Source organism: Seriola lalandi, unplaced genomic scaffold (assembly GCF_002814215.2).
Source record: "Seriola lalandi dorsalis isolate HSWRI2012SDOR001 ecotype SW California unplaced genomic scaffold, Sedor1 jcf7180002054419, whole genome shotgun sequence".
In the NCBI taxonomy this organism is placed as follows: Eukaryota; Metazoa; Chordata; class Actinopteri; order Carangiformes; family Carangidae; genus Seriola; species Seriola lalandi.
This window is the reverse complement of record NW_019524972.1, coordinates 295,232-312,970: the sequence shown is the minus strand read 5'-3', so window position 1 is coordinate 312,970 and position 17,739 is coordinate 295,232. Positions and strand designations below refer to the sequence as shown.

At 40.0% G+C, this 17,739-nt stretch overlaps 1 protein-coding gene across 5 annotated transcripts in view; it reads right to left on the bottom strand.

Moving 5' to 3' along the window:
* kcnab2a (potassium voltage-gated channel subfamily A regulatory beta subunit 2a) overlaps window positions 1-17,739 on the bottom strand; it is an 83,487-nt gene that overhangs the window by 17,339 nt on the left and 48,409 nt on the right. For 4 of the 5 annotated variants that reach the window (XM_023410246.2, XM_087175147.1, XM_023410244.2 and 1 more), the window contains 3 exons: window positions 1,433-1,476; window positions 1,072-1,109; window positions 695-774 (listed from right to left, as the gene is read on the bottom strand). In XM_023410246.2, coding sequence (XP_023266014.1) covers window positions 695-774; window positions 1,072-1,109; window positions 1,433-1,476 — 162 coding nt within the window. Of the gene's footprint in view, window positions 1-694; window positions 775-1,071; window positions 1,110-1,432; window positions 1,477-13,898; window positions 14,920-17,739 lie in introns of those variants that run through there. The other variant, XM_023410243.2, reaches the window with a different exon arrangement.

Genomic DNA, 17,739 nt, shown 5'->3' with positions numbered 1-17,739 from the left:
TGCTACCTCTGGCAACTACTTTTAAAGAGCAGCAAAGAAAAATGTATTTCAGGTAGATAGTTGATAGCCATCCGCTGATCTCAGTAAAAGGTGGACCATGGTCCGGGTCCAGACCCAGATGCTGTACTATCCAGGCCAGGACCTAAAACCTGTAAATTTAACATTTTCATTATTTCACACTGGTCATGTGATGCTACTCAGCCAATCATTACAACTCAAATCAGTGTGTGAGATACACTCATGGTGAGTCATGACCAGACATAGTCATAGAAATAAATTGTAGTGTCCCAGCATATGACAGTTTGCAGTAGTAGGCTACAACAATTTTAAATTCTTTTTCCATATGTTGTCAAGTAGTAAAAGATCCAAAATGAACAGTATAAACGGACTACTTGATTACTGGATTATTTAAACAGCATTTGTAAAGGAGTGATTCTGGCACAAGCTTTTTGATCACTATAAGCACCTCTGCACATTTAACTGAAGCAATCTGCATTGCCACATGACAACAAAATAAATAAACTAGTATATTTTTTGAAATATGGGTGAAGTGTGCACCTGACATAAACACCCAAGCATGGCAACTAGTCTATAATCTCTACCTGGTGACTTTATCATCAATCATATCAGCAGCTTCATAATATTTGGTGTTTCTGCTGACTGATGAGAGACCTGTGGCACAGGATATACTCACTTCCCAGCAGCATAGACCTCTGCTGTGTCAAACAGATTGATGCCATTTTCATAAGCCAGAGTCATCAGCTGCTCTGCCATCTGTTGAGAGAACAGGGGAGAAGGAAGAGGGAGGGGAAACTATGGGGTGAGTGATCACTGATGCGAGGTGTTAGGGCGATTCAATAATTAAAATTTCCTTCACAAGATTAAAGAAGGATGCTATGGCTTTGCCTTCTTTAAACATATGTTTATTTTGTGTTGGCTCTCTCTTGCAATATGTTGTCACTAAATGTAAAAATAGGCTTCTTGAGCAATCCACGATATGCCAGATCATATTGAGGGTTTCTATTCCCAACCCCTGACTGATGGAAGATCACAAAATCCATCTGCTCTCACCTCATCCGTTATCTGTCCACCGAATGTCACCCATGTTCCTAAAGAGGATGACAGGGAGGTGCACGTCAGTGTAATACAGAAACACACACATGCACAGAGATAAGCAAGTGAACAGTGATACTATATGTACAGCACAAGTGATACTGCACATACTGTACAAGAAACAAGATCTAGCTATTTTATAACTTTTTCTTTATAATTCCTTATAACTTCTTGCCACTAAACTTTTCCCCACACTCTTTTTCTCCCTATCTGAAGTTAAAGCACCATGGGGTTATCAGTTCGCCTCACAAATCTGCTATGCAAGTCTTTGGGGTGAAGAAAACTTCTCAGTGTGCCCGATAATCTAAGAGGCTCTTACCTAATCCAAGGCAGGACACCCGCAGGCCCGACTTTCCAAGGTTTCTGTCAAAACAGAGAAAATTACATTAACATTAATGCAGCACTAAGGTTGCAGTGGTTTGTGATATTTTGCACACTGGCGGCGGGTATGACCATTAGAGAAGGACTTAAACCCCTCGCTTTGATTGATAAATATATAAAATAAACAACCCTGTCAAACTTTTGTAATGGAAGAAAAGTCTGTTCTTAAGATTCTTACTGAAGTGGAAGCTTACAGGCGTGAAAGATGAGAAGAACAGCGCTTTGTGTGGATTTGAAGCCAGCATGTACTGCCTCTACTGCAGCACTGACACACGTTGAGCGGATGGGTAAGGAAGGACAGTAACACGTGTGCTGACAATGAGAGTGTGCGTGCATATGTGCAGTATGTGTGTGCAGAGAAATGTCAGGAGAAAGTAGGAGACAGGAAATGGGACTTAAACAGGCCCACCATGACATCCACTGAAATTTCTCACAGCACACCAGGATCCCTCAGCCGCAATCTGAGTAAAATCCCCTACAGCTACACGGAAGCTTGACTACTCACAACAACTTGCTCCTAAAGCTGGCATCTCTGAGCCTATCAGAGTCCAGACAGACCCCTCTGCTGACAATCACAGCTTTGGTTAGGTCTTTGATCCTTTTGTACTAGCTATTAAAGGTTTCTGACACGTCTATGGCTCCTGGTTAAAAGGCAACATCAGAACAGATTTGTTATAATCACTGAAATGATTCATCTTTTCTTTAATTTTCAGTGTATCTTCAGATCAATGAAAACCTCCAGACCATAATAGTTCTATTTCTTCAGGTATCTCTGATCTCAGAAATGATTAGACAGAGAATGAAGCGTGCTACGTCTGGTCACCCTCCTTCAGGAGATGTGCTGGCAGTGTAAAAAGATAAAAGAAATGTGGCATCAGAGATGATGTAACATGAGCAGGAGTCAAAGTGAGCGTGTAGGAGGATATCTAATATATTTTTATAAGACTGCCTGTATAGAAATACAGTGGAAATGAAAAGGAATAAAAAGGAAGACGGGGATAGGTGTGTTGCTTGTGTGTGTGTGTGTGTGTGTGTGTGTGTGTGTGTGCAGATGCATGTTACATGACTGTTCTTGTGACTGCATGTGTAAGTGGTACTCTATGTGTGTGTATGTATATGTGTGCGTGTGTGCGGGGGTGTTTTGTGAAGCCATGATAAGACTGCTGAATTGCTGGAATGACTAACAAAACACTTCTTTCAATGTGATCTGAACACAAAGTCCAAAAACACTGACTAAACTGTTTTAAATATATATGGAAATCTCAACAGAATCATATCCCCTCTAAGTAGGCTAAGCAGCATACATTTGTGTTGTAGTGAGGAAAAAAAAATCTCATCAAATGCTTTAAGTTTCTTTTTGATGTCTCTCCATATAGTTAAAAGAGTTAATCCAGTTAAATGTTCAATAAATCATCAAACATCATTAGTTACGCTCTTACTCCACTGAACCACCATGGATGCTCGGAGTGTCTCTCCATTCATTTAGATTGTGTGACAGCATATCACAGCAGAAATCAACCAAGTTTGGATCCATCTGAAGTTTCATCAGATTGAGTGATATTGGGAAATAATGAAATCATATCCACTTTGTATATTTTGAAAGTAAAGCATTTGTGTCCAACTTATTCTCTACAAAGAGCCTCATTAAAAAGATCTGATATGGTCAGTGAGGTCTATAATCGTGTTACAGTTTGAATCCAAGAGCCTGATGATGTCATGTATAGGAACCTACTGACTTATAAGCAGACACAGTGTCACAGTCATGAGGGAGAAGAGAGAATGATAAGAGAATCTAATGGGACTACGTGCCCTTGTGTTGCACCGCGGGGACAAGGTTAGCACAAGTCCCCTCTGGCAAACCACTGGAGCTGATCTACAATTAACAGCCCCTTAATTGCATGAGTAAAATACCCCCCAGGGGGCAGCTGCTCGGGATCATAAACAGAGATAACGAAACCAAAAGCAGATTACTGACCAAAATTGTTAGTGGAGTTAGTTTGTGTGTTTTTAATGGTGGACTTGTCAAATGGTAGTGCCAAATATTTTCTTCACTCACTCACAAATTGTGCTTGACTGCATTGTCTTTTAAATGAGCTGCAAACACTGTAGGGTTCATCTCTAAATCACAGTTGAGCTACTGTACATTCAGCTTAGAGTGTGTTTCAAGCCTTTCTCTGTTCCAGATTTAAATACCTAATGTGATTAAACAAATTCATTTTGCTAAATGTGTTAATACACGGTGCACAAGCATGTAGCGCATGACTGACATGCATAGTTAACCTGTCTAATTAGATAAACTAGGAGCAACTGTTTAAAAAAAAAAACAAAAAAAAAAAACAAGCCTCTAGAGTTGTACCATTTTCATCAGCTTGTGTAATCACAAATTGAAGCTTACTGTGTGAGTGTTGCATAAGAATGTTTTAACTATGAAGACTGCACATCTAGTACCAGTGTATTTAAGCACTTCCCCAAACCTAAAAATAAGTAACAAGGGTATCAGAATACACAGCTCTGCCCTTGCCATTGTTTTCATTGTAAGGATGTCTCTTTGTCAGCACATTGTTGTATTCAATATTTTACTAGACCGGCCTTGAATACTGCATTGTGTGTTGCTTCAATGACCCTCTGCCAGGCCCTGTAAGTACACAGGGGTCAGATTCCCGCTGAGCCTCAGCAGACATGAACCACAACAGTAAAGTCATCTCTCTCACACCCTCCTCAATAATAAAGGAGACAGGTACAGTACAGGACTGCAACACCACTGCAGCAGCAGGGACAAAGCCAGATGGGATCCAGTGAACAGGACACATAGTGACCATAGTACTTGTCCAGAATGCTTGTTTGCTTTGAAATACTAGGTAACCTTTCACTGTGGTTTCTGTCCACATCACCCTTCTGATCCAATCAGCACAAAGCCTAAGGGAACAGGGCAAGGCATTTCATTTTGGTTTGTTGGTTTATTTGATTACAGGTGGCTTGGATATCTGTTTGGGGCTTGTTTACACACAGATTGGATTACACTTTATTTCTTGACACAATGAATTCTGAATGTCCAATCATTCAGCTGTGCTGCTGTCTGTGGAGCTGTAATATGTTTTCTTTCTATCAAGGTCAGCATAACAAAGGGAATACCAGAGGTCACCTAAGAGTCTATTTCAGTCATTTATTATTGATCAATGGATTACTGATTATTGAATTATTGTCTCTCAAGGAAAGAAAAAGATATGTAATAATGGGCATTAACACAATCATAGAAGGTATGCAAAGATAAAAATGAATATGTTAATGGTACATAACATTAACTTAAACAGTCCTCAGCTACTGCTATGCCTATTGATAGCTGAGTCATTGTATTCTCTGTTAATGCTATTTAAGTACTGCTAACTGCATGAATCATAATGTTAGAATGGCAAAATAGTGGGAAGTAATATTCTGAACATCGAAATACAATTTAATTATCACACAAAAACAACCAAACATACAAGGACAGAAAGGACAAGTAGATAGCAAGCATTAATAGATACCCATCTTTGACACATGGCACCACTAACCCACACTGCACACTGGGGAACTGAAGTATCTACACTGAATAACCAACATAAAACCAGCTGGTTTCTCTTGTAGTTGACAAATGTCAAAAACAAACTGTGTATTTAGTTCCTGTAAACACTCTGATGTATGAACTAAGCTTTTAGATAAGGTGAGAGCTGCTTAAAAATATTTTTACACAATATCTAACCCCTGTAACTTCCCAATAACAAATAAAGAATAAGTGTAACTGTACGTCTTCAATTTCCTATGAATGACACCCTCCTCTCCTGGGTCAATCAATTGCCCCTTAATTACCTCTAAACAAATACTGTGGTGACCCCTTTAGACCAATCAATACAATTTTAACTAGAATTACCGCCTCATCGTTGCATGCCTCTGCCAAACAGTCAGTTTGCCGTTTACATCCATGTCTGTCAGAGACTCCTAAAATTTGGGTAGTGAAGACTTTGAAGGAACTCAGTAAAAGGTATGTTTTGTGATTAGATTTGTAATTATAGTATGAATTCTTGATTTATGGTGAAAAATGTGTTTTGTGAGGTCACAGTGACCTTGACCTTTGACCACCAAATTCCTATCGGTCCATCCTTGAGTCCAGATGAACCTCTGAAGAAATCCCCTTAAGGAATTCCTGAGATATCGCATTCAGGAGAATGGGACAGACGGAGGGACAGCTCATGTATCTAGAGTATGATGGCAAGTCCTGATATGAATGGATTTTTATCCATTATTATGCCTCATGTCTTCAAAATCTAATTCACGATAAACTTGGTCTCTTGTCTCATAATATGTATCCAAGATCACACCCTATGTCTCAGCAAAAACCACAGTTTTCAACAGATTCCCAGGATGGGAGTTAGTGATGCGTTCAGTCTACTGCTGCACCATTTAAGTCATCATTATACAGGGCATCACCTAAATGCTGATCATGTCAAATCAGCTTTAACTGTGTGTTTTAAAACTATGGTTGAGGATTTAGATGAGTTGGTCCTAAGCAGTTCTTCAATTCTCTAATTATCATTTCAACAACAGAAAATTCATAAACTGGTTTAGTATAAGCACATACAGTGAAGGACTAGAGGCATGGAGTGGGAGGACTGAGTGGGAGAAAGGGCTTAAAGTCACGGTAAAGTCAGCGGACAGGACAGGGTGATGAATGAGCAAACAAGGTCACAGAGCTGTAAAGAGAAACGTGTTGAGAGATATGTTCACTGAGCTGAACTATTAATACTGCCTCACCCGTGGCTTCAACTTGGGAAAAATGCACACGCCGAATTCCACTAACTCGTGTTGGCTGAAGGTGGTTTCCTCCTCCATTCAAGTTTATGTAACATCCACTTCACTAAAAAGGAGTGGAGGGAGGGAGGGATGGAGCGACAGAGCAGAATTTAAGACACTGGATTAAAATTGTCCTGACTAGGCAATAAGAAAAAAAGAACAGGGTGAACCACTTTGTCCTGAAAAGCTGCTTACACATACATAAACAGCGATTAAAGGAACATTTCACCGCGGACTAAATTTTCATTATTATCTGCTTCTCTGTATCATTTGAAACTGTACAGGTATACAGCATATGATCCCTATTTATCTAATAACCTCCTATTTACCTTAGTATTCACCTCATTGGTTGAAACATGAATGGTTGTGCTCTTTGTTGTGCACATCCTCCAGCGTTCCACCATGAGCCTCTATTCACTTGCTGCCAGCCGGACGACCTTTTTTCAGTAGATCAAAAACAAAAAGACTCGATTCTTGTTTTAAATAAAGCACGAGCTGGAATCGCGGGGGCTGAGTTGAAACCGGAGGTGAGTGGATATAGACTTTTTTTTGGGAGTTCAAGTGTTGCTTTAAAGGAAGACTTTTACATTTTGGTAAATACACTAATTTGATGTCATGCAGACAGCCAGATGTGAAGGTCGATAAAGAGGTATGAAGTGAGAGCCAGGAACTGATTTGCTTACCTCAACATAATGACTGCAAGAGAGGGAAAAACAGCCAGCCTAGTTATGTCCAAACTAGACAAGAAATAAGTACCAGTACCTCAAAAGCTCACTAATTAATACATTGTATCCCATTTATCTAATCCATACACAAACAAAAATATAAAAAAGGAAAGTCTCTATAGCTGCTGGAGCTAGCGTTATACTTAACGCACATATGTGAGAGTGGCAACATCACTACACCCTTACAGAGGATCCACTAAATTGTAATTGTCAGAGCTTGGGGTATGCAAGTCTTCATACAAATCAGGCAGTTATTTTTTGAGTGTCAGTCATGATTTTCTGTTAGTGTGGTAAAGTTAAAATGACAGAAATAAGTATGTTCTCACAGGCAACACAAAAGGCTGGTTTGTGTCCAAACAGAAGCACCACACATAGCTTAAGACTGTTACAGTGAGCTCAGACTAACTGCAATATACGGAAAATATGAACTTAACTGGTCAAAAATGCCATGTGATTCATTTCAAGCTACATATTTCATCAGTCCCACAGTTTTTATTCACGTCTTGAGGATGTTTTTTTCTGTACCTTCTGTACAAAAATCAATTTCCTCTCATGGAAACTTTTAAATGAACACACGCTCAGTTATACACTGTATACTGGTGTTAGCTTGCAGCATCGTATCTGACAGCAGCTTGAGAACACAATGTCAAATGTTATTTCATTTTGCGTATAGAAACAACTTCATACATACAGCTGCCAGAAACAGAGTTATTGGCATTGATGGCAAAATGGCAGTTTTGATTTACACATAAACAGATTGTTGGCTCAGAGGGATTTCCTTAGGCTGAATTTGTTTTTCTTCTTACTCAGGCGTTTTCAGGGGCTCTTGTCTGGGGATAAATCTGCCAGTGCCCTAAGCAACGGAAAATCTTCTGCTATATGTTGGAGAGGAGCGAGGGGGAGACTTACTAACACCTGTGAGGGATTCCAAGTCTCTGCAATGTTTTTTTTTTTTTATACTGTATCCTTGCGCTCTAATATTCTGACACCTTTTTAAACTGAGTACTGTAGCCTAAGGAAACTGAATGTATTTCATGATCCTAAATTTGATGGAAAAATTGACGTACATGTCTGTAAAGGTACAAACTATCTGAACTTAATGCATTGGAAGAAGGTTGCAAACAGAATTACAAATAGAACTGCAACAATTAATTAATCAATCTAGAAAATTAATCTGCAACAATTTTGAAAATAAAATAGTTTGCTGAAATTCTCCGGTTCCAGCTTCTTAGACTTGAATATTCTCTTGTTTTCTTAGTCTTCTGTGATTATAAACTGAATATCTCAAAAATATCGATTCATTTTCACTATTTTCTTATAACAAATAAGCAAAACACGGTTAAATCAAGGCCCAAACTGTACTAACAAGTCTTTAAGAGGATATCTTGCAGAAAAAAAAGAGCTTGCATTGGACACTGTAAAAAAGAAAAGAAAATTGGTCCATCTGCCTGATTTAAAAAAAATGAAGAAGTTAAATATTCAAAATACACATGACTAAGCATGATCCTGTGGGGTAGATGGGATTTTTGCCTGCTGGCCTGTGCCCTAGTACTTTCTGAAGTAAGTTAAAGCCTCACTTCTATTTGTTTTACATCACTGACTTAGACATTACATAACATTCAGTCCAAATGCTTCTCATGCAGAAAGAAAATCTGAAGCTAAATTTCACTGGCGAAACAAGTCTGTGGATTCAGCGCTCATTTATAAATCCAAACACCTCTCCCTGCTGTGTGAAGAATAACAGTCTAGTGTGGCTGTTCTCAATAATCTTGTCGAGCATTCATGCACACAAACCTTGGAATAAATCTGTATTTTAGCAATGCTACACTAAGCCCAACAATCATGTGTAACCCCTAAGGAAAATAAAATGCAACGCAAACGAAAGTCAAAATGAAATTCCTACTACAACATAGGACTCGGCTCTTCTTGGCAGTGTTCGGTAGAATTAATAAATCTAGGCCATTTCTAGAGCGTTTAAGAAAATAACATGCAGAGTGAAATGAGTGGTGCTAAGACACACACACACAAACACAGGCCTCTAATTAAACTCTATCAGTGAGGCAAAGAAAGAACAGCTGTCTTCATTTTCTCCTTCAACATAACACAAGTGTCTCTCTCACATGCAGACACGCTTATAGACACATAGGCAAAATGATACACAACAAACCCCCCCTCCCTCCCCATCTGACTCGCTCTCTTATACACCAACACAGACAAAACCTTAGTGCATACAGTGAAACACAAGCCTCCATCAATAAATGAACCATCCCACCGTTTGGCAATTTCTCTCCACATGCCCAGAGCAAACAGATGGCGAATGTTCTGTGCACATTTAAGATGGTACCTAAAGTGGCTACTGTGGCCTGAAATCTGTGCTGTGGATGAGTGTTAGTTAGTATTTACATCAGAGTGGCCAAAATGTACTGCTGTATGTGTGTTCTGTTCAACAACCGTGGTCTATTTATGATTCATATTTCAAGGGGGAGTGCAGGCTGTGGAAAGCTGGCTCCCTGATGAAGAGAGCCCTCAGAACGCAGGAGAACGTCCCAGCATGCACCCACACTCACGACGCCCCAAATCTCACACCCACGGTTTTTGTCACCCAAGACTGGGCGATGCACGCTTTTTGCGTTTGTGTAAAAGAATATCGATGTTCAGTTTCATCTTTCTTAAACATTCCCTAGCAAGGAAACACATATTCCCATAGTTCAGCATCACCAATTCACTGTTCATTCTGCAATCACAGCTAATAACAATAGGCAAACACTAAACTTGCATACTGATAATTAATGTGTAAATGTTGCACGTTTCATTTGTACATCTTTAACACTCTCCTCACATTTCTCTCATTGTTATTTCTGCCATCTGTTACACCAACTAACTTCAAGGTGCACTAAACAAAGACAACTCAGGGGGATGGGCTTTTTTTTTTTTTGTGAGTAGCGTCTTATCTCAGTCATTGATAATGATACATCGCAACCTCACACAACACTGTGGTGGGATTTAAATGCCATCCTCTTACACAACACTGCCAGTAGCAATATACTGGGGCTGTGACTCATTGTCAACTTTACAACCGAAAGTGGACCTCCAGAGATGTGAGGAATCCTACTGACAGTCTGGGCTAGGGCGAGTTACTTGTAGATTTACACTGGGGGAGGAGGTGAGTCAGCTCTGATTTACACGTACACTGCAGTAAATGATACTGAGTGCAAAACAGCAGAATTGTTTTGTAGCTGATAATGAAGTGTGGCAAAGAACAATAGCTTGCTTTGACCAAACAAAACAAAACAAAAATAAAATAAATAATAATAATAATAATAATAATAATAACAATAATAATAACAAAAAAACTCCTACAAATGTTATCCACAGTAGTTTATGGTGAGCTCTTAAATTTCATCTGCATAAAGCACAGAAATGGTAGTGCAACTGAAAAGTAGTATGTATTCAAACTAATTCAACCCGGCATTAGTTTGCAGCAGTTTATTTGCTACGCTGAAGCAAAGTAAATGTGAATCATTCCCTAAAGACCCTCCCTGGGTTTAGTTGATTGAGAGAGGAGCAGATACCGGACTGTGAAAGGGAAGGGGTCTTATGGGATTGACTCTCCACCTGCACAGTCTCCCCAATCTCACAGATATTCTTCCGTTCCCTCAGCAAGACTACTTTACATAATCATAAGCCATTTTGTGTGCATCATTAATTCAGTCCTGACTGAAGCCATTTAATCATTCCTTAGAGGAGGTGCGGGCTCTCACAGCTGAGCTTGATGATTTTAACCAGTCATGCCACGCAGACCCAGTGTCACATTACAGAACGGCTCAGTCTGCGGCGAGGCTGCCCACTAAAGCTGCCGCAATCCCTCTGCACCTTGAAAAGACAGTCACTTTGATGGTTTCCTTGGCCTTGTGGGAGAGGTCACTTTGAACCTAACATGCATCCTTGCTCACAGATGTAGACTGACAGTCTTGATTCAATATCAAGGCTGCCATTCAAGGAAAACAGAGAGGACTGAATGCAAATGAGGCTGATCTGAATTTCACACTGCCATTCTGCAGTGTGGATAATCATGGAAAGTTTTGTTGAGTGGATAAGGCAGCTTTAACTGTATTCTTTTGGGGCACAGTTATAAAACCACTAACTTCGTCAGTTGTCAAAAGGGCAAAATGAAAATTTCAAACTGAATGTAACAGAGAAAAAAGAAATCTTGCGCTCAAGGATTAGAAGAGAATTACGTGGCAATGTTAAAGGGCTTGCAAGATTCAACTCAAAGAGACACATTTGAAACAAAGTGACAGGAACACATACCACTCCAGCCTACTGTACTTTCTCTTGGGCATAGTGCGTACACCAGCATTAACCTCAGCACTCTCCCTTTTTGCCTTTCACTCCTCCTTCCTTCCCTTTCATTCCTTTTCTTAAAAACCACAAACACTATGTTGTACCCTCAGTGCATCAATCTCTGAGCCTCGTGCTGCATTAAGAGCTGGAATACCTTCAGTTTGCATCAGATACAAGCCTGGTTCACAAACACAGAGCCTGTTATGTACTTTGGACCACACAGCAGAAGTGAAGAGCACAAACAGCCGCTGGCCCCCGAGCTGAAAATGATTTTACTCATTCAATATCATTAGCCTCAATAATGACAGTGTGCCAACATGGCAAGCCTGCCGCTAGCAAATCAGATGCAGGGGATTGTTGTGTGCTTTCAGACAAGAGCACAGAGGAAGGGTAATGTGTTTCCTCAGATTGACCCCAGTGTTGATTTCTCAGTCAACAATCAAATGCCATTAATATGCACAATGGAAAAAGAAAAATTCTTCCTTAAAAGGCACAATGTCACCTTGCACTTTTTATTCTTTAGGTTTGGGGCTTTAAAAAATAAACGGTTGATTTCAAAATTTACAGTTAAAATCAAATAATTTACCACTTGCGTGACAACCCTTAAAGATCATAGTACAAACACCCAATGAAATATTTTGTCCCGATTATAATTTTTAAGAGTAAAATTAAACAGTTTAAGAACAGCTTATATAAGCTTTTGTTTAAGCCTGTATATTGTGATATCATGGATGCGGTTTTGATACCGCTGAAGAAACAAATACGTGTGTGTGTTCAATTGTATTCATTTTATATCACAATGACTGGCAACACCTTTAGCAAAAAGACAGTACGCCTTGGTAACACTGCTACTCAAACTAAGGTGAGAAACATCGATGAATGTTATAATATTAATCGATATTTTCATATGACACAAGATTAAGTTGCTGGTCAGAATATTAATAATATGAATGACAACGAACTCTAAACATTTATATAGTAATGGTTGCAGCTGTGCCAGAATCTACTACATGAATTTTGGTGATAGCTTGTCCTTTTCAATTGAAATTCATGCCAAACAAATAGTCTTTAGTGAGAAGTTGAGTTGACAGGTGGGAAATACACACACTGTAGGTTATTATTGCAAAATAATTCTAAACCTGACAGGTTGAATAAAGTCACAGATGCAAAGCAGATACATTGCATTAATGGCCAGCTTGTCGCAGATCATAATGTCACTACCTTACCACGCTGGAAAATAATGTGCATTCATTTCCTCACTGACACTGACTTCACAATTTGTTGTCCTCCAATTCTGTTCAATTTGCCATCCACTCCCCCCTAGGCTCAGCACCTCAATATGTTTTAAAGATATTCCACTTCATAATCTTCTTCTGCTCCTTTTCCAGCCCTTGTATAAAAGCCTGAATAATTTGAATAATTCACCACACGATTAGAGACACGGCATTTGCATTTTGTTACAAATGCTTTTCTGCACGTGAACCTCTGCTTAAATGTTAAATATGGCGTATGGTAGATAAAACACGGCCATTACTTTTCATGTCCCTTAGGGTTTCTACACACAAACAAGCAATATAATTTCCCTTAAATAAAATGCAAAACTGAAGAGGTGGGATACAAATTCAATACAGCATCACATCAACATACAATGTTGTGGGCAAAAACTATCTTTATGCAAAGTGTCTGTTCGTTTTTCTGTCCATTTAGAGAGGCTATTCAAAACGAAAAAATTATTAATAGTGACAACTGACTTATGTAGCTTTTCATTCAATGACTGGAAATACAGCTAATCTGAATTTTTCTGCTATATGTTCAAAAAAAGAACCGCAGTGATAATTATCAGTATAAACCCACACTGTAAAGAAAATCAAGACTAAGACCAGTGAAAGGTGGACAAACAGAAATGAGGTTTTATGAGAACAATATTCTCTCACTCAGATGACTAATCTGGGAAAATACTAATTAGTTCCCCCTTTAAATCTGAACAAATGCGGCTCACTGTATTTTTACAGCTTATTCATGTCATTCCTGCACACAACAGATTAGACATCAACTGCCACTAACTAAATGTCAACCACTTAAATACAAAGATCAGATGAAATTACAAACTGCAAAGCTCTACTTCCAAGATCTAGCCGTTTTTTTAGACCCCACTTGATAAACAAATTCAAATTTGGGGAGGTGTATTAATTAGTTACTGTCGTGATGAAGCATTTCTGTCAACTGTCATCAATCTCAAACTGGTGGGGTTTGAAACTTTTGACAGGAAGGCGTAAGGAAGATAAACTGACTTAGACTAACTATTGTATGTCAAAGTGGAAAAACAGGCCGTCTTCTCTGTGATTTATTGTACCATGAGCCAAAGCATTTGATGGTCATCTGTTAACATATATTATAACAGAAGGAGGCAAACCCTCTGGTTTAAGATTCCTTTAAATTCGTAGTATCAGACCAAAAGTTTTAGGGCCAAATATATAGCCACCAGTTAACAGTTTTTACATGCCCTACCTATATTTCATGCCAGTCTTCATGCTTTGCTCGCTGGAGGAAGGAACACTCTGAACAGAGAGTTGTCCAAGACTGCGAGCCACCATTGCCACTGCTCTGAACTTGCTGCGGGTGCCTGTGTTGGGGCTATTGGCGTTCTGTCGGTTTAGCCGGTCCTCCGTATTGCGGCTCACCCCTCCGCGATGGTCCGTGCACACTAATGACACCTGCATCCTGGATTTTGACCGTCTGTCCCAACGGCAGATAGTCCCAAAGGTGGAAAGCCTGAGGATCCACTGAAGAGAGTGAGACTGTTCAGTCTGTAGGACGCAATTACTCCGAATCTAGCCTCAAAAACTGTGTCTCTGGTAGAAATCACTGTCTCTAAAGTCTAAAGTGACGGACCAACTCACAATGTTCAATAAAAAAACAGGAGGACAGTATTTAAACACAGGAGGACCGCTGATCAGGTGAAAACAAAATCCTCTCTCAGGAAGTCCAAATCCAAGCACAACATTAGAGCATTTCTGCCTCAGCTAGTGTGACAAACAAATCTGCAATCACTGCAGACTTCAGACACATAAAACGCAGTTCCAGTACAATGCAGAAAATGAAAAAAGAATCAAAATCTTCTACAAACCAGAGTCCAAAAAAAGCAGGGCTTGTACGGATTTCCCTCTGCAAGTTTTTCCTTGATTCATCCGGGTGTTCTCCTCTCGCTTTATCTATTAATCAGAGGCTCATCAGAGGCTGACAGGCAGATTTAGAGTCTTGCAATTTCCTTTTAATGCTGAGCTCAGTGCCAGAGATAACACCTCTTGCTTCCAAGCTTTAAGAGTGGAAATGCATAAGATCCACACAAAGAGATGGAGAGAATAAAACACGGCAGACAGTTGCAGGAGGTTTTCATCTCCCTCTCTGAGCCCACCTTGACAGTTGCGCTGCTGCTGAATATTCTACTGAATACTACTGCATGTTAGCAAAAGGGCAACCTCATATTCACGTCCCAGCTCTGACCGTTGCCTGTATTAAACTTACATCTGTATGCCTTGTACTCAGCATAAAGCGGCACGGTGCACACAGGCAAGAGATGGGAGGAGAGAGAGAGAGAGAGAGAGAGAGAGAAAGAGAGGGAGGGAATGTGGTGGGAGGGATATGAAGAGAAGCTATGAGGAGGAATATTCAGAGAGCTACAGCTGCGTGAGAGAGCAAGGCATTGAAATGTGTTGTGTTTAAAGCAGCTCTCTTAAGAAAAAAAGTAGTGCATTTTTTTGTGCTCCTCTTTGTCCGTCTGTTACCCTGCAGTGTGGTTTAATATAGTTTATTCTGTCAGGAGAAAAGGGGGAAGCTGAATGCTCACTGGTCAGGACTTTGCAATAGCCTATGGCCCCAGAGAAGGGGACTCTCACGTGGGTCTGCTCAACTGCCCATGAAATATTCATTATGTAACTTTATCTGTGACAATATATGTCAAAGGCAGACACACAGACATATCTGAGATGCTGTCTTTTTGTTAATATGCCCTTGTTTTTAAAATAAATTATTGAAAGTGATGAAAAGAAATAATTTAATCTTGTATATTGTCAAGTCTTTTTGATCAAGAAAGAAATTTTAATGATGCCCGACTAGCTAACTACAGAATAATTTCTGTTACTATTGGCTGTTAGAAACTGGTCTGATGAACAATAAAAGCATTCTTAGGTGAACAGAGGAGGTGCAGGTACATGTGAACAGTAAAAATATGATAATGGTTGGAGGCTGAAAGTAAACACCACAGTAATTGGACTCAACGCAACGGTGGCTACAGATTGAAGAGACAGTAGATGAGACACCCGCTTGCAGTAATATAATACTGAAGCTTATCTGAGTGGACCAGCTCGTGTGCCAAGGAGATAATTAAAAGAGATGCCATCAGGAGCAGTCATGTATAGTAAAGTAGTCGAAGAAGCAACCTCTATCAAAGGAATCCAGCAAACAGGCTGTTGCTAACTGACAGCCCTATTCTTGGAGCTATGACCTTTTGGTCCCTGGACTTAAATAGAACCCTGAGGGGAAAGGTGGTTTAATTCAACTGAAATCTGATTTAAATTTCACAATGTGTGCAGAGAGCAAACAAGCCAAGCTCAAAAGGGCCTTTCAATTGCTCCTTATTTAAACCAAGACAGAGTGAGGAGTTTAGAAGAGATGCCCTAGTATCCACACTGCACTCGGTGTATGTTTGCATCAATCTCAACAGGAGCGGCAGAACCAATGAGCCTTGTCACCTTTGCAGGGTTATGTCCAACACTTTGGGTCAGGGTGTCGGAGAACAGATTTTGGGCAGATGTCATTCCCTCCATCATCTCTGTCTGCTTGTCTTGACAGACTTTCTTTACAACAGGGTACAGTCCATGCACCCGCCACCACTGCCGTGGAAACGCGATGCCACAATTCACTCCCCTCTGCTCCAGGGCCCCCCAGGAGTCGTGATATGGGTAAGGTACTGAGAAGTGGGAGAGGCCAGAGACAGGAACTCAGGCTGTGCAGATACAGTGTCAGTCTTGTGATCCATGCAAAGCCTACATAACATGCCTGACAAAAATCCAACAGCCCCAGCCAGATATGGAAACATCCAGTCAAAGGCATGCCTAATAATATTCAAGTACTGGCATTATTAAAAACATACCCAGCACATCTTTGGGGCTTTTACTACCCTGCCACAGCTTTTCATGGCCACTGAAACCATGTGACGACTGATGTCTTGACATTACCAAACCATATAACTCCTTTGTTGACCTTTGATTTATCTCCATCTGAAAATCTACACATTTATTGACTGGTGTGCAATGCAAGGTACAGTAATCAATACAAGCATGCATCATCTGACAGACTAGCCATCCATCACCAAAATAAATCAATAAAATAACCATTTGTTACGTATTGCACCACCAGATGAAAACCACTCGGCAGCTGCCTATATTCTCTACTTATAATCTTTATTCACTTTAACATGTGAAAATGTCTAAAATTAAAATTACACAACGCATACACCAACGCCTTGTAATTAATAAACACACTAGGAGCTATAAACAGCTACAAAAATATTCCAACGGAGTGAGCAACAAATATGAGCAATCCAATAACCCATGCCTGTCACGCTTACTATGATTTAATAATTCACAACAGGCACGTTTGCCAACTTTCTTCAGATTGACAGCAAGCGTTTCATCCCCTTTGACTATATCTGGAAAACAAAAAAAGGACCAAAGGACCAAAACACCAGATAAACAGAAGAGAGAATCACTAAAGATGATAGACACCTTATCCCTGCATGATGACATGTATGGTTCTTTTGGAAAAAAAAAAAAATCCCAATGTTAGCAGCCGTCACTGTGAGCATGCCAGACAGACATTTTAAGAGTCTACACCTACTGCTGTCACCAGAAAAGACGATTGGTGAAACCTTTTACATTTCTTTTGTTAGAAACCTGTGACCTTGTTCTACACGTGCCCACTTATCAGCATGTCACACTCCGGCGGCGCAGTCATGACATGGCTGAAGGGGGAGGCGTTTCATCTGCGTGCCACTCATGTTCCATAAACTACCTCTGCGTTTATGTCATTACTGAACTTTTAACTAGCACGACACATAAAATTGCACAGCAGAGGACACACTGCCTCATGGCCTGCCTCTGAACCCAGAGTCAAAGCCGGTCGGAACAAATGCTTAGACACTCTCATCAGGGTTTCTTTTCTCAACACTGTTATCAAATGAACACTGGCCTGAACCATGGGCTGCTTTATGTTCAATCAGCAGAGTCTGCTGGAGCAAATTTGGAAAGAACCTCTATTCTTTGTTAGTCACAAGATAAATCAGTTATAA